Source organism: Ammodytes marinus (genome assembly GCF_949987685.1).
Source record: "Ammodytes marinus genome assembly, chromosome: 5".
NCBI classification, from domain to species: domain Eukaryota; kingdom Metazoa; phylum Chordata; class Actinopteri; order Uranoscopiformes; family Ammodytidae; genus Ammodytes; species Ammodytes marinus.
In genome coordinates this window covers 25,848,304-25,868,894 of record NC_137234.1, presented here as the reverse complement: position 1 = coordinate 25,868,894, position 20,591 = coordinate 25,848,304, and the positions used below count along the sequence as shown (strand labels likewise).

General features: G+C 40.0%; 1 protein-coding gene across 1 annotated transcript in view; it reads right to left on the bottom strand.

Annotated features, from left to right (window-relative positions):
• carmil2 (capping protein regulator and myosin 1 linker 2) overlaps positions 1–20,591 on the bottom strand; it is a gene marked incomplete at both ends in the record, with an annotated part of 44,326 nt that overhangs the window by 9,481 nt on the left and 14,254 nt on the right. The window contains 16 exons of the mRNA XM_080027702.1: positions 217–320; positions 5,913–6,346; positions 8,715–8,781; positions 8,998–9,087; positions 9,630–9,717; positions 10,421–10,596; positions 11,001–11,117; positions 12,029–12,091; positions 12,464–12,550; positions 14,074–14,167; positions 14,336–14,404; positions 16,138–16,310; positions 16,668–16,722; positions 17,519–17,615; positions 18,365–18,446; positions 18,651–18,720. Of these exons, the coding sequence (XP_079883828.1) occupies positions 217–320; positions 5,913–6,346; positions 8,715–8,781; positions 8,998–9,087; positions 9,630–9,717; positions 10,421–10,596; positions 11,001–11,117; positions 12,029–12,091; positions 12,464–12,550; positions 14,074–14,167; positions 14,336–14,404; positions 16,138–16,310; positions 16,668–16,722; positions 17,519–17,615; positions 18,365–18,446; positions 18,651–18,720 (1,866 nt within the window). The remainder of the gene's footprint in view (positions 1–216; positions 321–5,912; positions 6,347–8,714; positions 8,782–8,997; positions 9,088–9,629; positions 9,718–10,420; positions 10,597–11,000; positions 11,118–12,028; positions 12,092–12,463; positions 12,551–14,073; positions 14,168–14,335; positions 14,405–16,137; positions 16,311–16,667; positions 16,723–17,518; positions 17,616–18,364; positions 18,447–18,650; positions 18,721–20,591) is intronic.

The window sequence follows — 20,591 nt, the reverse complement described above, 5'->3', positions numbered from 1 at the left end:
GATAGGGAAGAAGTAAGAGAGAAAGTATGAGAGTATGTTTTTGTTTATTTAAAATTTTACAAAAAGGTTAACAGTGGACGTCAACATCGAAATCAATGGACCACCAAGAGAGAGAGAGGGAATGTGTGTGTGTGTGTATTTGTGCGCACTGTGTGTGCACTGTGTGTGCACTGTGTGTTAACTGTGTGTGCACTGTGTGTTAACTGTGCAACTCACAGTGCATAGTCAGGAATAATTTTCTTGGTGAAGAACTCTTCAACTCCTTCATCCACTCTGCCCATCTCCTCACTGGACTCATTTTCTGCCTTTGAAACAGGCTCCTGCAACAAAAGAACCCCCAATGTTACATTTACATTATGTCACAATATCATCCACCATGTTAAATACAAGCATGAAGTATAACTTAATTAAATCATGTGAATGAGCCATATTCCTCAACTAATCCCTGCACATAATTTCCTTATTAAAACGTGAGTTTTACTTCATAACAAGATACATAGTATTATTTCATAATGTGATAGGTCAGCCTTCTTAACAGTATGAAAACAGCTTGTTATGACAATACATCTTTCACGTTAAAATGTGATACTCATCCTTTCTTTTCTGGTGTCGCACAAATACGCTGTTAATAAGTACAGTAAATGTTGCAGTGTATAGCTAGATAGATGGATAGATAGATAGATAGATAGATAGATAGATAGATAAGATAGATAGATAGATAGATAGATAGATAGATAGATAGATAGATAGATAGATAGATAGATAGATAGATAGATAGATAGATAGATAGATAGATAGATAGATAGATAGATAGATAGATAGATAGATAGATAGATAGATAGATAGATAGATAGATAGATAGATAGATAGATAGATAGATAGATAGATAGATAGATAGATAGATAGATAGATAGATAGATAGATAGATAGATAGATAGATAGATAGATAGATAGATAGATAGATAGATAGATAGATAGATAGATAGATAGATAGATAGATAGATAGATAGATAGATAGATAGATGGATGGATAGATAGATGGATGGATGGATGGATGGATGGATGGATGGATGGATGGATGGATGGATGGATGGATGGATGGATGGATGGATGGATGGATGGATGGATGGATGGATGGATAGATAGATAGATAGATAGATAGATAGATAGATAGATAGATAGATAGATAGATAGATGGATAGTCATTATTCCTGCTAGATATGGGTGCTGAATTTTTTACATGGAGTTGTTTGGTTTCTCCCAATAAATCATTATACATTACCTATTGTGGTATTAATATCAGCCTTTGAATAATATTGTGGTAAGAATTTACAATAAGGTACACAAAATGGTATTAACTACTACTATTACATAGTTTTTATAGTTACTACAACATAGTTATATATGGAAGCCCATTTTCGCCAGTAAAAAAGAAAAAGAAAAGAAAAATATCCCCATGGTAAGTCATAATTAATTGTGAGATAAAAAGTCATAATTATGAGATACTTTCTCACAACAGACGAAGCAGCAGCTCTTAGGCATGTCATTGAGGACTACTTTAAACGTCGCTTTACAACAGATGAAATTCTTAATTTGCTCAATCAAATGGAATTGTACTAAGCAAACACACCCTTAAAAGGTTTTTAAGTAAGAAGCAGCTCAGGCAGAGGAATAATTGAACAAATGAAGTTGTTGTAAAGTCACATTTGAAGTAGTCCTCCATGTACTCACAATCTATTTCCGTGTCAAGTTTAATAGGCTTAGGAGCTGTTACATCATCTCACTTTATGACTTTTTATCTCATAATTATGACTTACCATGGGGATATTTTTTCGAGGAAGACTTTTCATCTTTAGTTTTTTTACTGGCGTTAATGGGCCTATGTGGCCTAGTAGTTACAACAAAAAAAAGATGTAGTAGTTAATGCATATCTATGTAGTAGGTAATAAAAACTAAACTAAAAAAAACAAAACTATGTAATAGTTAATGCATAATTATGTAGCAGTTATAGTCTGTAGAATGTATTGGCATTTTTCAGAACAGACTTGGTAGAAATGGAATATAATATTCATAAGAGTGTTTTAAATAATGTATATTCACTTGAAAATAAAGGTAGCCTTTTATATCTACGGCGGGGCTTCCACCATGGAGGACCCCATTTTGCACTGCCATGATTCTGCAGTAGCACAGAACAGACAAAATGAATGGCCATATGAATTTTTAAAGTGGGTGTCCTGGGGAAATGTAAATGTTGGAAGACGAAGAAGAAGTACCATAAAATAAATAACTAAACATATCTCCACTTCATTACTGGATATTGTGGTAAAACTTGAGGCAGTGTGATGATGCCATTTTTAGTAACTAACTTCTTGTCCTTGAAGGCCACCGTAGCTTCTGTTAATATTCGAAAGTGGTGGGGTTACCCAGGGAGCGTTGCATTCTAGAAATTACACCACTAGATGCCACTAAATATTCAGATATTACACACTGCTGCTTTTTGGGTAACTACTACATACAGTAGTTATGCAGTGCATAACTATGTAGTAGTTACCCAAAAAGCGGATCTACTCGGCTAATAATAGGTGATCGCCCACTTTCCCACTGCAGGCAGACCTGCAGGCAGACCTGCAGTGCAGCGAAGTGAAGACAGAGAAACAGACATAGCCCTACATTTGATAGTTTTGCGTTAAGAGTGGTCCTCACTGACTTTATTAGGCTGACTGTAGCTGACCCACTGTCTAGACTGCAGCAATCGCAGATTTTTTTTTAACAATCATATTCTGGCCCCCTTCATTTTGCATATCGCCCCAATAGATCCAAAGGGGATGCTATTTCCTGTGCCCTCCACCTAGCACTATCACACCTGGGCAACAGAAACATCCATGAGAGAATGCTCTTTAGTGAAGGAAAGTGAAGTCAACTGAGCCCATCATTAGCTCATCTCCCCCTCCATCTACACACATATCACAACAGGGCCTCCAGGACAGGGATGAGCCTTCAGACTCCTCAGCACGGAGCGGTCCACAAACTCAACATAATAATCAAGCTCATGTGTAGTCTGAATCTTGGTTACCTCCCAATGATGTCGCATCATTCATGCTTTTTGTGTTGCACCAGGAGAAGCACAATTGTTTTCCCCTGTAAACTGTACTGCACTGTATATATACAGAGATATGACAATAAAGGCTCTGATCTTTATTCACAGATGAAAACTATTTGTGTTGACTAAAACTAACCATGAGCAAATTACTAAAATAAAAAAAGGTTTACTCAAAAAGTCAAAGGTCTACGTTGTAATTATTATTTTTCTTTTTACTTTATCAAAGGTATGTGTAAAAATGAATGCTTGGAGTCATACATAAAAGCTCTAAAGCCATGATAATGGGACATTCCCCTGTTCAAGAATGCAGTTTTTCGGCCTGTTACATCCATTGCTATCATCCAATGAAATAACATGTCTGCCTTACATTCTATGCCACCTCCATTACAGCCACCTGTCTCTATGTGCTACATGCCAACATGGCACTTTGTCACACAATTGTTGGCATACAGAGACACTCTCTCTCTAGCTCTTACTTTCAAACACACATACATAAACACATGGTAGGAGACTAAATGTTGCTCCTACTTCAAAAAAGCCCTTTTTGTTCAGCGTCATTATGTAGATTTGCCTTTTAAAATGTGTTGCTAAAATAATTAGGGTCTGTGTATGGAGCCCTGGAGGTGACATGGACTTATCTTTTTTTTAATGCAGATGAGTTATATAAGTTGCACGCTCACTTTACTAATGGGTGTGCATGCTCTACTAAAGGGCAGGCGTGGTTTACTAAAGAGCATGTGCGACTTAGTAAAGTGTGAGTTATAAAACGCACCTGTGCTTAGAAAAGGGCAATGCCTGCGCACCCTTTCATAAAGTGTGCTTGCGATTTAGTAGAGCGCTCGTTCCCATTAGATAGACACACTTGTGTCTATGGTTTTTAAGACATGGGTCCCACCTTTTGAAAATGTATGAAAAGGTCTTTCTGCACACTGTGTTTGCTGCCGTGTGTTAAGTTCCCGATTTTCCAATAGAACGCGGCATACACGCCTGTGCGAGTGTAGTCACTGCTGGGAGCCAACTGCTGTAGTGATACAGACTCTCTCTGTCTGTTCTTCTCATAACTTCTGGGTCACAATGTTGGATCAGAACAAACAGAGAACACTTTGCGCATGTAAGAACTGCCAATCTAATGACTTCATACAGTCAATAATGTTCGGTTTTGAAAGAAACTCTTGTCCACAAGCGCCTGCGATTACATTTATGGCCACAAGAAACAACAACGTAACTCAAATGTCGCAGATTATATCTCTAATATGTCAAAAGTGCCAATTAATCAGTCTTTTTTGAATGCATAATTTGTATGTCTTTTGTTGGAGTCAACAGTTTGAAGAAGCCAGAATGGGTTACCAAGAGTAGGCTATTATGGCATACCTAGACTTATAACTAAGCAATCACATGCAGGGATGGGTATCTTTAGGATTTTATTGACAATGGTAATGACACTTATCGGCACTCTTTTTTGCTACTGCTCTCCATAATTTGGTGCAAAAATGATTAAGACATGATAAGATTTGATTTGGATTCAAATATTTGTATTAACACTTTTCTATAAATACCAGATCTCACTGGTGATATCCTGTTTCCACCGGGAGTGTGCCTATATAACATAGCTTGATACAATGCTCTTCCTCCTATTAAATGAAATCATGTTAAAGTCAACCTTGCTAGTAGCAGGCTAAAACCCTCTTCTCATAACTAAAATGGCTTGCCCCTCCTAAATCCAACACATTTGAGAATTATCCAGAATAAGTAAAGCAAAAATGTAAGCTAGGAGGTTATCTGGCGACTATTAGCTGTTACTTTCTATTAAAACCTTCCAGACATGGAAACTGAATAGACTTTTACTCTTCTCTTGTCTATTTGTCTTTCCGGCCATTATTACAATACTCATAATGTAATGAGCCGGTATGCTTTAAGATTAAGCCAATGTCAGTTATGTCTTGTATTTTAGAGGACGTTTGTTGTTGGACAATAAATAGCTAAATACACGATCAAAATCTAATCATCAAATCTCATCACTCACTGACAGGGCTGGCAGATCTATGCCAGACACAAGAGTACATCCTCTACTGTTTATTTCTCATTTAAACAAATTAAAATTTGATTGTGTAAAACAAAACAAGTCAAAATTGACACTTAATGTGTCTCTATCAAATAGACAAATCACTCGCAAGGTCACAACAGATAAAGATAAACCATGTTTTCTCCCATTGACATAGTGACAGCACAGAGAAAGAGACCCCCATTTATGGAAAACATTAATAATTAAGTCAAAGAGATAGAAGGATAGAGATAGATAGATAGATAGATAGATAGATAGATAGATAGATAGATAGATAGATAGATAGATAGATAGATAGATAGATAGATAGATAGATAGATAGATAGATAGATAGATAGATAGATAGATAGATAGATAGATAGATAGATAGATAGATAGATAGATAGATTATATGAGCAGTAGACCCTCTATCTCTCAATTCCACCGTCTCCTCTTCTCTTTCCCTTTTTTCTACCATATTGTTTTGTTTTTCTTCATTTTCATGGCTGTGTCCTCAGGGATCCCTGTGTAGTCGTGTCATTATCTTCCTACTGCATCTATCCTTCCTGCTATCCTTCTTCCATCTCGCCTTTCCTTCCATCTCTTATTATTCGGTCTTTGCATCTCCATTTGTACCTTTTGCTGTGGCTGTATTTTGCTGCATGATTATATTTGCATACGTAGGCTATATATATATATGTGTGTGTGTGTGTGTGTGTGTGTGTGTATGTTGTCATTGGTCAGTGTTTATGGATATGTGTGTGCTCTTACCTGAGGCCTGAAGGAGGGGGGCTGTGTGTGTGCGCGACGCGGCCGCGGTCTGGAGGCAGTGTAGTGTCTCAGAGTCTGTCCCTGTGTGGGTAGAGGATCCATTAGCGAAGCGGGGGATCCAGGCCCGGGGAGGGGGCCTGTGCTCGGGCCGCAGCCAGGGAAGGGAGCCTCTCGCCTGGGTAAGTGTCCACGGCCGGCAGCCTCCCGCTCTGGAACTGCAGCGGAGAAGACGGGCTGAAGGGGAATGAACGATGCTCCTGCTGCAGCATCACACTGCCTCCTCCCCTTCCATCCCGCAAGGCAGAGGGGCGGGGAGGGGGAGGGTCTGGGGACTGACAGGGGGGTTGCTGCGGGCGACCGAGGCAGGCCACACCTTCTCTCTCTCTCTGCTTCCCTCTCCCTGCTCTGCTGCTCCCAGTCTGCGTCCTGGAGACCTGAGAGTGAAGCAGAGTGAGAGGAGAGGCATGGGTGAAAGACAGAAGGATGGAGAGATGGAGAAATCCAGCCCACACAGTGAGCATCCCTTAGCTTATAGCACAGACATTTTGGGGGACAGGGGCTCAAGCAAAAAAAGGCCTGAATTGTATTGTCATTTAAACAGAAACCCTTTTGAATTTGTCTTAATGATGTGCCATTCCTCTATCTGACTTGTATTTCCAACATTTAAGTAAGAAAGGGATTTTTTTAAAATGTAAATTAGACTTGGATTGAGATAAAATTTAGATTGATTTCTAGCAAGTACAGCTCACAGAGGTTAATATTGAGGAAATTACAAATCCTACTGATCCTTTTATTTTATGGATAACAGTAAAAGTCTGTTGTTGTGCTGTTTTGCCTCGTTTCATAATTAAAAAAGTGTAAACCTGCAAGGCCCAAGGTTTCAACATTGGGGCAGAAACAGTTAGTGGAGGGTTCTCCCCCAGAAAATCTTGAGCGTCTAAAGCCGCGTTTCCATCGCATGAACTAGTTACCGGAACTAGGAACCTTTACAGGAACTATGTGTGTTTCCACAGCAGGGACCAGGGTCTAAACTGTAGTTCCCGGAACCTTTCTTACCCCAGAAAAAGATCCAGCTCAGGGGGTAGGACTTTGCAAAGGTTCAGGAATATTTTTATTTTTGAAATCAAGAAGACTTTGAGACACTGGGGGCACACAAGCAGGGGCCCAAGGCCCTCCTTGAGTCTTCTCTGTGCACGTGCCTGCACTCTACTGTGTGTAGATCTAGGGCAGGCACAGCTGTATAAGAGAGGTATGGAGAAAGAGGGGAGTCAGGGGCTAGGAGAGGATGAGAGGGGGAGCGAGGGACTAAGGAAAGAGGGAGAACAAAGGAGATATAAAGGAGAGAAAGAATCTGCAAGCAGAGCAGCAGATGGATGCAGGAATCACACTGTACTGCAAACAGCCTGTCACAGCATTCTAACACAGTCATACACACAAGAAGAGGTACAACATGCTAACCATGCTAACATGGTCAACCCTTCATTGTTATTAATATTTCACTTAACATTGGGTCTAAATATTTCATAGGTCTATCAAATACATTAATTCATTTTGAGAAATAAAAAATTGCTTTTTTAAGACACTAAATTGGTCATCTTTTTATGACTTACATCTTCCAAAACAGAAACGCCAAATTACAGTGAGCAATCTATTATTTTTGATGGATGCTATTTGCTCTATAATGACCTCTTTCAAAGCTATCACCCAAACAAACAAAATTAATGGGGTCGGGGGAATCTGAGCACCTATATTCCCCCCATGTTCCCTCCCCCTTAACCTTCCCCTCCTCCATCTTCTCTGGTGAAAGTCACTGGTGTGAGAGTAAACAGGCCATGCTCCAATTAGCCAAACAGAGCTGTCTGCCACAGGATGGTTCAGTATGGCACACAGAATACAAGGGGGGAAACATGGAATTCAACATAGGAGGTTAAGATTTACATTTGAACTCTGTTTTCATACTGGATCATTGCAGTAGTACAACACATATAGACGTTGGTAAAATGAGCATAATAAAGCATTGCTCTCATATTACAAGTGGATTCAAATAGCTTACCGCAGTCATGCCAAGCTATTTAATGTGTGCACTGGATTCACAGTGACCATTTCATATTCTCAAATGACTCATTATTGCCCCTCAACTTTCTTAATTTAGGCTCTTGAATTATAACAAAAGGTGTGAATTAACTGCAGTCACCACTCAAACGTAGCTGCTAGCCTGCCATCTCTAGTCTTATGTATCCTGGTTACTTGGACACAAGTAGTTTCAGAAATCTTCCCAATCAACTTGGGAACCTTTTAAGAACTGTTAACTTTTCCACGGGCTAGAGACCCACGTTATGAGATCACTATATAAGTCGGTGTATGCCGCTGCCCTCCCAGCTAAGGCTAGCGCTAGCTTGAAGCACAAAAACAACAACAACAGTGTCAGATACGTCGTATTTTTTTACACGTGGTGCTTCTGGCTTTGCTTTATTAAACCAAACACGATCTATCCAGCGTATTTGGGCTGGTCGATGTGATTGCTACGTTCAGGAATTATGTTATGATGATGTCTCGTAGTAGCGTTGTCTCTAAATATGGCGGGCATGAAGTTTTAGTTGTTCTGGTTGGTCAGGATAAGTTAAATCAGTTGATACCTCTTATGCACACAGACCTATAGTTGACTACAGCGCAAAATACAATGACAATTGCGGGAGAACGGCGTACAGTAATTGTTCCGTCAATGCCAGAATGACTGTTTCAATGGGCTAAAGAGATGGAGAGACACCAATGGATCACATGTTATTAGTGGTTGTATCTTACTTTTAATTGAAGGGGCTGGCCTCAGGCTCTTGGAGTGGAAACTGTCCCTCCAGAATGCTGGACTGTACTGATAAAAGACAGAGTCAATATAAGGAGAATAACAAACATTAGTGAATGACAGGAGAAATTAATGATTGAATAGATGGATGGATGGATGGATGGATGGATGGATGGATGGATGGATAGATGGATGGATGGATGGATGGATGGATGGATAGATGGATGGATGGATGGATGGATGGATGGATGGATGGATAAATGTTTGTGGGTGGGTGTTTCTAACATCATCAGTTGGGAAGTTGCAGTCAACCAGTCGGAGCTCTGGAATGTTGATTTTGAGAGCGATGCTTGAGTTCTCTTTTATAAGGCAATCCTGACCAGTAAAGAAAGACAAACATCCCCAATTATGAGGACCATATTTACACATACAGTACAGTGTATCAACAAAAAAAGCATGTGCTAATGTTTTCTAATAAAATGCAAGATAGTAACGATAACAGTGCTGAATATTTCTTAGGATGAGTGATAACACCTATTGCTGGTTTGAAGGGATGTAAAGCAGGACACCATCTAAAGAGATATTCTTGTGTACCATCTCATACACAGTGACATTAAGAAGATGCGTTGGATTTATTGGAATGTGTATTGTTTGACTTTGAAAGGAGCTAGTAGTAGCTTCCCCCTCTCTCCTGTGTTTGTGCTAAGCTAGGCTTACACATCCTTATATACTGTATAAAGTGGACGCACAGTGATGAAACGGAGATTAATCTTTCATTGTACAGGAGACAGCAAACCAGCATAATTACCTACATTCTGAACTGTACCTTACTATTGCCATTGCCAATGACCAACTGAGTCCAGTAGGAGTAAACTTATGTGTCATTAAATGAAAATCAAAACACAATACACATTTACCATTTTGTCCTGTGCCATAGTCAAATCCTGCACAACCTGTTCTATGATGCTTTCAGCCAGAGACACACTGAGGCTTTCATTCAGTTCACTGAAAGACAAAAATTTAAATATTGGTTATTAGAGAAATTAAACCTTAATATAGGATCATTCATATACATAAGTATTCCAAAAAATGCATTTAAAATAATCAAAATTAATACATTAATCATCAATTAAAATAATTGAAAGCACTCCAATACATCTCACATACTGTATATCTGTCTGTCACATCCATGATGTGTTAAGCATTTCTAATCCTGATTAAATGTGCAGCACATCATTGAAAAATTGTGAATCTAATGATATAATGTTGCTGACAGCTAATTTTTCCATTTTCTTTTCATTCCTGATTCTACCATACATTACATTACATTACATTACATTATATTACATGTCATTTAGCAGACACTTTTATCCAAAGCAACTTACAACTGGAGCATACATTCATACACCGATAGCAGCAGGATGCAAGCTAATTATCGGGAGCAATTTTTTTTAAGGTTCAGGGTCTTGCCCAGGGACACTTGGACATGTGGCGGGGAGAGGGGGGATCGAACCAGCGACCCCGGAGTTGTGGAACGACCACCCTACCTACTGAGCTACATCCCCCATACATCTGCTTCTATCTATCCAAGACATACTGCGCACACACTCTCATTCTCACACAGTTTTCTAAGGTGATTACACAGAGTAAATGAGGTTCATTAAACTTGGCTGAAATGACACACTTGTCTAACAAGAGATGTGATTACCGCAGTTTGCTGCTGATGAGCTGCCCTGTGTGCTCCACCACTCTGCTCCTCAGGAAGGTGTGTGCCTGTCTGCTCTGGCTGGAGACACAGTCTGACACACACTGACACACACTGGAGCGCTGGACCAGCCGCGGACACACTGCCTCGGCACGCAGCATCAGACCGTTAGCCGACTCCTGGAACACAGACACCAATTGTATGCCTAACCAAAGTGATAATAAAAATGGTTCATGGGTATTTTAAATGCAATTCAGCATGCCAAGTTATGTTAAGCTACTTTATTAATCATTGGTTACATTGAAATTGGTCTTTTCGCATATCCCCTCACAAGTTACCACAGTGTGGAGGGGGTCCTAGCGCAGGGTCAGCCATAGTACAGCGCCCCCTGAGCAGTTTTGGAGTTAAGTGTCTTACAAACACAAACTACATGGCCTCATAACCATGTTCTAGCCATCATTTCTAAGATAGTGAAACAATAAACCTGATTGGAAGCTGTGTGGGCAGCGCATTGCACTGTATGCTGCCCTGTGGTTGGGCCTGTTGGCTAAATGCTACAGTGTGGGTGTATTTAGACGTTTACCTGTATTCCTCTATTGAACTCATTGGTCAGAGCAGTAGCAGTGTCACTGAGGATGCAGTTGACAAAGTCTCCACCAGAGGCACACGTCCTGCCTGCTTCATACAGAGAGGGGAGCAGCTGCACAAACAACAACATGAGTGTAAAAGCATCATTTATACTTCACGCTCAATTCATCAGGTACACCTACATCATATAATGTAATGCATTCAACAGCTGTGCTAAACACACAACCTTTTAAGGTTTTGTTAGAACATACAGTATAGGCTATATCTCTCTGACATTGCCATTCAAGCTTTTTATTTCACAATCAACAACAAAACAACAAAACTAAATTCCCATATAAATTGGTTGTAAGTTGGAAAACAGTGGTTTTGGAGGTTTAGTAAAATGTTTAGCAAAAATTCATGGCTGAGCTGTTGTATTGGACTGCATTCCTATATACTTAAAGTGTGGTTTAGTTGATTATCTGGGTTCAAAATGACATAGTGAGTGTGCAGTGTGGCTGTGTTTGCAAAGCCATACTAACGTCCTCCCTCCTACATACTCAACATCTATATACTACATACTGTCTACTTAAAGATCGATTGTGTTTGCGAGGTGCGTCGAAAAACATTCACACTGAAGTATACTCAAACAATAAAGAATGTCTTCTTCTTATAAGATTCCGGCCGTTTAGACGCTGTTTAGCGTATTGCCGCCCTCCACAGGTTAGATATAGAACTAGATTTTTACATTCAGTCCTGTGTTGTGCAGGAAATGCAGAATTGTAAATAAAGAATAAAAAAAAAACTTCCTTGTCGTTTGAAAAGACGCGATGCATTGTGGGGCGGTTGAGTAGGAAAAGTATCCAATCGATCCATACCCAAAATCTTCCCGGAAGTTAGTACTCATCCGGGCAATTATCGCATACCCAAACTCGCATACCCAAACCGTCACATAATCAAATTCACGTCTAAATGAGTATGAGTAGGACGTCAGTATGGATTTCCGAACACAGCCTGTGTGTGTGACGTAAGTGTGTGCTGTACCTTGAATGCCTCCCTGCTGTCGGACAGAACCTCTTGTGCTGTGAGGATGTCAGGGTGCTTCTCCTGTATATTGCAGTGGGTCACACGCTGAAGACTCTCCTCCAACTGACCACATAGACCCTGGAGCTACAACACACACACACACACACACACACACACACACACACACACACACACACACACACACACACACACACACACACACACACACACACACACAGCTGAAGACACTGGCATATGGGCCAATATGGTTTTAACATTGTTTTAATGATTAGATTTGCTTTAGTCAGATAGCTCCACCTTTGTGCAATGTTCCCTGTATGCTATCCAAAATCTTGTACTATATTCAGTGCTGTTATAATGTACAGTATATCCCCCCAAGCAGAAACCATATGAATGCCATAATACCAAGTCAAAATGCAAAGTTAATCAAACCTTTTCACATTCTTGAGCTCCAAACATTTGCTGAGGTTCCACCCTGTCAGACTGTCTCTGGTTGTTTCTGTCTAAACACTGCTGAATCTGCACACACACACACGCACGCACGCACACACACACACACACACAATTGTTTAAAATGTGAGTTGAAAACATAAACATGATTTTGCAGAATGCTATCTGCCTTTTCAAACTCCCTTTTTCCTTTTAAGATTCTGTTCCTGACGCCCAATGTACCTATCCTGTTCATAGCTCATTATTATAGTTTAACCTTGATGTTAGCTAAAACTGACTTCTATTCTGCAAGTGAACTGACGTAGTGATGACTCTATGGACTGGCTCTATAATAACTCAGGTGTTCCTCTAAACTGCAGATAGGCAATTAGCACTCTCCAGTGCATGTTCAAAGAATCCTATGTATTGGCCTCTCTCCTTGCAAGTACAATAGTTAAAAGACATTCTTTGGTGTTCTTCAGTTTATTTATTCAGTGAATATTGGTAATAGAATAATTTGCCACAACAATAGTGAGTGACCAGAACGCAGTGATGGGAGAAGGGAAAAAAAGAGCGCCCCATAGTATGCCACAGTGTGAGCCCCATTCTAAATGCTTACATCAGAAAGACAGCATACTGCAAGTGTGAAATCACAAATGCCTGGTATATACAACAGTATTCAACCTAAATAATTAGGAGAAGAAATGGAAGAACATAGACAAGGAGAAGACAAGAAGAAGAAGACATAATTAATGATTCCCTTTTGGGAAATTCAACCATGCCTGAAAAACAGCCATGCACAAACAGGACCTACACACATGTATAACTGTATAGAGCAGTGGTTTTCAAACTGTGGGGGGGGGGCGCGGGGTTATGGCAGGGGGGGCGCAATTTTCATTTCACTTCAGTAGTCTACACTTCTGTACAAATGAAAAGAAGTACGATGGTCTGGTAGCACCAGGCTACCAGATTCATGCATTTCACTTTAAAAAGGTGAAAAAAAATCTCCCGGGGGGGCATACCTCCGGACCCACCTAGGAGGGTCTGGTTCTCCACTGGCTACTATTTTCCTCCAGCAGGACATTGGAGGCACTAGCGAAAAAACACTGGGTGTGTGAATGACATTTAACTAGTCAATAATTCGGGCAAGTCTGTCTGCCTATCTTTCTCACTCTGCTGCACACTCAGTCACTATCCATGCGTAAAGGAAGCAGGATTAAAACACTGGATTAAGATGCTAAAATGTATTAAAAAATGTGTTTAAAAACGCACAAAAATATTTAGAATGTTTCAAAAATATGTTTAAATTTGTAAAATAATTAAAAGATCTTTCAAAACACACAGGGATTTTTTTTTGGGGGGGGGGGGGGCTGCGCTGAAATTTGTTCTCTGAGAGGGGGCTCACTCTCTCACACTTTGAAAAACTGGTATAGAGCGATGTCAGAGCCAGGGGGGGTGTATGTCTCATACAGAATGTGTCCCAAGCAGTCCCATGTTTAAACGGACTGATAGGTTGTACACACACACACACACACACACACACACACACACACACACACACACACACACACACACACACACACACACACACACACACACACACACACACACACCTTGTGTAGGGCCTCTCTGGTTCTGTCAGGGTTGCTGCGGCAACTCTGTGTGACATCAGCGAGGGGCAGAGACAGCTGCTGCAGAGACAAGTTCCTGCAGAGAATACACGCCACCATCAGAATGCAGATAGTTTGCTGTCGGTGGGGATTTTGAAAGGTGTTAACTACACTTTGTTGTGTGTGTGTGTGTTTTGTGTGTGTGTGTGTGTTTTTGTGTGTGTGTGTGTGTTTTTGTGTGTGTGTGTGTGTGTGTGTGTGTTACCTCTCCATGGCATCAGCCACATCCTGGAAACCCTTGGCTGTTACATTGTTTCTATCCCATGCCAGAGACCTAGAAAGAGAGAGAACAATGTTTTAAATGGACGTTCGCTGTCACAATGCTACTCCTGCTAGAAGTGTTGTGCGTGATTGACAGGTGTACAGTATGTTGGGATCCTGAGACCTTTAACGCACCGCAGCTTAGTTTGGTTTTCAATTCGCAGTCACATTGTCAAAACTTTTTCACAGATAAATGGATGTGGAGCATATTGTGAATAATCTTTCATCTCTTTCACACAAAATGCATTTAATGTGCACAGTTTCCAAAAGCAATGAACTCTTTTCTCATTCATTTCCACACACACACACACACACACACACACACACACACACACACACACACACACACACACACACACACACACACACACACACACACACACACACACACACACACACACACACACACACACACACACACAAACACACACACACACACACACACACACACACACACACACACACACACACGCACACACACACATTGAAAGCACATTTCTTTTCAAACACTAACACTGGTATCAAAATGGTTAAAAAAACACATTCAGAAGAGAAAGAGGGACAATTCTGTGCATTTCTGTATAGTAGTAAACATACTGAAATGTATACTGCAGAACATTTAAGCAGAATATTTATATTTACAATACAATTAAAAATGAAATGATATAGAAAGGTTTTTTGTAATGGAAACATGGACACTGTACCCTCAGAGAAATATTGTCCATGTGAAAGACCTCTGTCAATATGTCTGTTCGATAACCAAACAGGGAACACACATACACACACACACACACACACACACACACACACACACACCCACACCCACACCCACACACACACACACACACACACACACACACACAGCCATGCAGAATGTGAAGTAATGAAATACTTCGGATTTACTGAATTTTGAGAGTATTGAAGACTATAGCCAGACAAAGTGCACACGTAAACGTTGTTTTTTTAAAATTGTCATTATAATTGTCTGGAGTCCTGGAATGTTGTGGATTTAATTTTTCACACGTACATTTCGATAATGCAAAGATAAAGGTAAAAAATAAAGATTATTGAAGTAAATTGCTGCATTTCTTATTTACTCTTGACATAAACTTAAGCACAGCCAGTAATGGCAAAATGTGTTTTTATTATTATTCTAAAATAAAAAAAATACCGATTTATATGAAAAATAAATGAAATCTTTAAAGACAAAGTTAATTATGTACTGCATGTGTACTGTATGTTTTGCTCTCAGTCAGTGTTCGTCATGCATGTGTTTGGAGGTGAGATGAACTCTCTGGCACAGTGAGAAAAAACACAACGTTACAATATAGAAATAGACCATCTACCTGTTCTACTTTCAGCATTCTGTCATTGGTTGTGTTCTAATGACATTAGCTTTAGTGCGCCACGTTTTCAAATTGGTGAATAGGTTGTTTTAGACGCTTGTGTTGTGTCTATGTGTCTTGTAAAGCTGCTCTGTGTTGAGCTCTCAGGGCCACACTACGAACAACATGCTACACCACCAAATGCCAAAGTGAACACATCCAACACAATTCTCATGCAATTGATCAAATACTGAATGTTAGTCTCAAATAATGAAACAATGACATCTAGTGGCAAACAGTAAAGCCACAGCCTAAAGCTAAAGAGTATTAAGAGGTGGTAAATAATGGACTGTGTGTGTGTGTGTGTGTGTGTGTGTGTGTGTGTGTGTGTGTGTGTGTGTGTGTGTGTGTGTGTTCACACCTTAATCTGGTGTTGTTTACCAGGGCCTTGGCCAGCATCTTGGCTCCAGTGTCTCCGATGTTGTTGCCACTGATATCCAGTGTGTCAAGGGCAGCTCGGCCGCCCAGTGCACTCAGCAGGATGTGTGTGCCTGCCTTCAGCTTAGAGTCAACCACTGACAGAGACCGTAATGGCTGAGCACACACACACACACACACACACACACACACACACACACACACACACACACACACACACACACACACACACACACACACACACACACGTCACACACGACATGTAGAATACATTAAAGCTTCTGTTCTTATGAACATTGGGGGAAAAAAACATTTACATTGAGAAGATGTATTGTATTATATTCTGTTTCATTTTGATGACCATTCTGTTTTACATACAGTAAGTACATGTGTAAATCATCCACAATCCACTCCTGTACTTTACCTAATGCACTGTAAAAAGAATATGTCGCTGAGATCAAGAGCTAAGAAGAATGAGAGAGAGTGAAGGAAATGAACAGAAGTGTCACTCACACACTCCTCATCCTGAATGAGCTGAGCTATCCGCTGAAGCACATCAGTGAGAGCCCTGCTACACACAAAAAGAACACATCACACCACATAGCAATGACTAGCAAAGAGTCCATATTGTAACAGACTTTACAAAGTGCTTGACTGTAAAAGGTAAATAATGGTTTGCTAAATAAATTCCTTAAGTCACTTCACAGCTTTGGGCAGCTGGGTAGATAGAGTGTACCGTTTAGAGAGATTTCACTGAGTTCAAATTTCGATTAGTCCTGACATTTTTCAATCCATTTTTGCTTCTTACAGACAAAAAGAGCAATGACTTCAGTTGGTTTTTAAGTTGACAGAAGTTTGTATATGACCTAGGTCTTACATATGCACACGTTGTCATACATGCAGCTCTATTGACTCTATCCCTGCATGCCAAACACCATACTTCCCTACTATTTAGTATGCCAGAAAAAGATTTAGGACGTCCCAATACATGCACGTCAATTGTAGTATGCTGAAAATACATAAATGCCCCACTAACTTCAATAGTATTTTGGAGTATTCGTCTTTATTCTTGACATTTCTCGACAAAATGAAAAAGAATCTTCCTTAACTGATTTTTTTTCTCTCCTGTGGCCCTAAAACTCTTCTGTACTTTAGTATGTAGAAAGAAAGAAAAAGTATGTGATTTGGAACGTAGGGCATGTGTTGTGATAACCTTGAGTGTTTGACTTTGAACTGCTGCCTTGGGGGCCACCATGCCTTCTGCTGGTTTAAATACTGTACATCGATGTAGTGAGCTGCATGTCGGTAGAGACTGTAGAGTCAAAACAGTGAGGGAACAACATGGCTGTGTTTAGCTTCCACACCTGGACTTCATGGCAAAGTTCTTCCCCAGAGCCAGGTGTCTCAGAGAGGTACATCGGCCCACAGACAGAACCAGAGTCACCATGTCATTCTCAAAGCCTGAAGCCACACGGGGAAGAGAGGGTTTAGGCTTATACGTTAGTCAACATTAAGGCAACATGAAGAGATGAACTGCGAATCAATAGCTGGTGGGCAGCTGCATAGCTTATTTAATATCTAAAGCTAATTGAACATTCCTTATTTTAAATCATTCTGAAATCTGTATCACGTTCTCTTTGTGTAACTTCATTTTGGTAAAAATCTGTTATGTATAGCCTCGGGCACGATTTGATCTTGCTCAGCGAAATAATAATAATAACATTTGCTCATAAACACCTAGATCTTTGTTGCCACACACCGAGCACAAAGGTGCTGTATGGTTTAACAGGAGATTATGAACATGCAGCTGAAGCAGTAGTGGCCAATCGCATCAGTCCACCACTGTGCTCCTGTTGAAAGCATTATTGGACATTCTTATGCATGAAATCCCCTCAAATATTTGTTTCGCGCTCATTTGACCAAGGTGCAAAAATGTAAACAAAACCCTCCTTATTGGTCAATTACCCCAATTGTGTTTAAGCATGAATACAAAGTATGCAAAGCTTAACTGTGGTTTTATCTTCACCGTGATATGTTTGGATGAGATTTCACGAGAAGAGGTAAAAAAAAAATGTATTCAAACTTTATGGGCGACGACGTGTATTTCTGGATCCTGAGATGAGTGTTGGGACTGTAGGTTTATTGTCCATTTGGTCTAAAGGAATAATGCCATGGTGTGTCTGTGTGTGTGTGAGTGTAGTTGTGCATACCGTTGTCAGAGATATCCAGACTTCTGATAGCCCTTGCTTCAGAGATGTGCTCTTGTATCACCTGAGCCCCTGCTGAACATAGCTGCGCGCACACACACACACACACACACACACACACACACACACACACACACACACACACACACACACACACACACACACACACACACACACACACACACACACACACACACACACACACACACACACAATATCATGTATTTACATAGGCTTCTTCTGTCTATGATTATGAACAAAAAAAATTGTGTTTTTGAGTGTACTGTACCTCACAGCTACTGAGGTCCAACTCCAGCCCAAACAGACCAGTGTTGGTGGCCAGACCCTGTAGTAATAACCTAGTGGCAAAACAAAACCTGTGTCTGAAAATATATCCAAGTCTATGCATGTTATAGCAGAGCTGCTTTCAACAGACGCATACACCACAGATGCCCAGCTGATCAGGTTAGCTGAACTGTGTACAATGTGTGCTGTATGTAGAGGGGTAACAGTGCTGTGAATGCGAAATAAATAGTGACAATAGTCAATTATTGGCTGTACCTTCATAAGGTGTAATGCTAACTTCCACAGCTGGTCATGCTGAGACATTGCCTCAGTGAAAGACCTCACTCTGTTATCAAAGGACCAGGGATTGTGTTAAGGTACCAACGTTTCCTTTCAGCTCTCTATTCTAGACAAATGAATCTGTCTGTCTGTCTTTCCTCTTCCAGTTCTCCCTGGTGGAGACGAGACGGTGTGGATCAGGTCCCTCCTCTGGCAGCATCTGAAGCCCTCCTGCATCCACACTATTCATATTCTACTTTAGTATTACCATGTAAACATCTGGGGCCTATTGCATAAAACTGGAATAAAGACATCCAGGATGATTGATAAAGCCAGCCTTGACAAAGTCTAGCCTGGGCACTTTGGATTAGTCAGTTGCATAAACGCCAATCCAGGATGTAAAGGGGCTGCTTTGTCAAGCCAGGTGTAAGTAATTCTGTTAAGTGCCAGCCCACAGCTTTCAGAAGTAGACCCAAAGATCGAACACAGATTTACTGATGTAAAAATGGAAAAGACGGCCCATTTTCCCACAATGCCTTGCTAGTTTAAACCGTAAGTGAGGGGGCAGTTCAATTCATAGATGTATTCTCTGCCAATTGTTCTTGATGTCCCTGCATTGTTTTATGATAAAATAGTTGACAGTGAGCAGTCTGCAGGTGCATCTAAAAAATTGAATATCATGGAAAGTCCATTCAAAAAGTTAAACTTTCATAGATTCATTACACAAAGTGAAATATGTCAGGCCTTTTTTTTTTGGATGATTGATTGACATGGAATAAAAAATCCAGTATCTCAAAATATTAGAATGTTACACACAACCAATCAGAAAAAGGATTTATAATACAGAAATGTCGACCTTCTGAAAAGTATGTTTATTCTAGATTAATTTCACTCTATGTGTAATGAATTTCTAGAATATATTTAAGTTTCACTTTTTGAATTCAATTACAGAACAAAGGAATTTTTCATTGATATTGAATTTTGTTTTAGATGCACCTCGATATAGTGATAAGTACAAAGTGAATTTATTTGACCCACACTTGCAACGTCATCTTCCATCGATAATCAATTGTATAAATATAGCCTGCAATATTGAACATCAATTATTGTAATTTATATCATTGCATCTTAATCTAATTATAATTAAGTTAATTATAAATGGTTCAGGTTAAATAAATAAAAAAGAAGGACTATTTAACTAAATGACAATGCAGTCCTTTATGTGGTACCTTAAAACAGGCTAATGAAAATAAAGCAATACACAGAAGATCATGGAATAACTGTTAAACACCTTGATTTCAGATCGGAGTGACAGCTGACTGAGCCAATCAGGCAACAGAATAAGTTTATCCTTTACGTTTAGCCTGGTCCCGACCAGGCTAAACGTAAAGGATAAATCTCCAGGGTAATTTATGTCCCTCCACTTTTATGCAACCGGATCATGGCTAACGCAAGCCAGGATAACCGAAATATCCTAGGTTAATCCCTTATCCTAGTTTTATGCAATAGGCCCCAGGTCAATGATTGACTCCTTTATGATTTTCTCTACTTATGACATCTATTGCAGTATGTCCGTCTTGGGAGAGTAATCCCTTACTCTGCCAACTCTCCCTCAATTTTTTTTTAATCCCGATAAAGGGTTTTTTACTGTGAGTTTTTTCTCAGC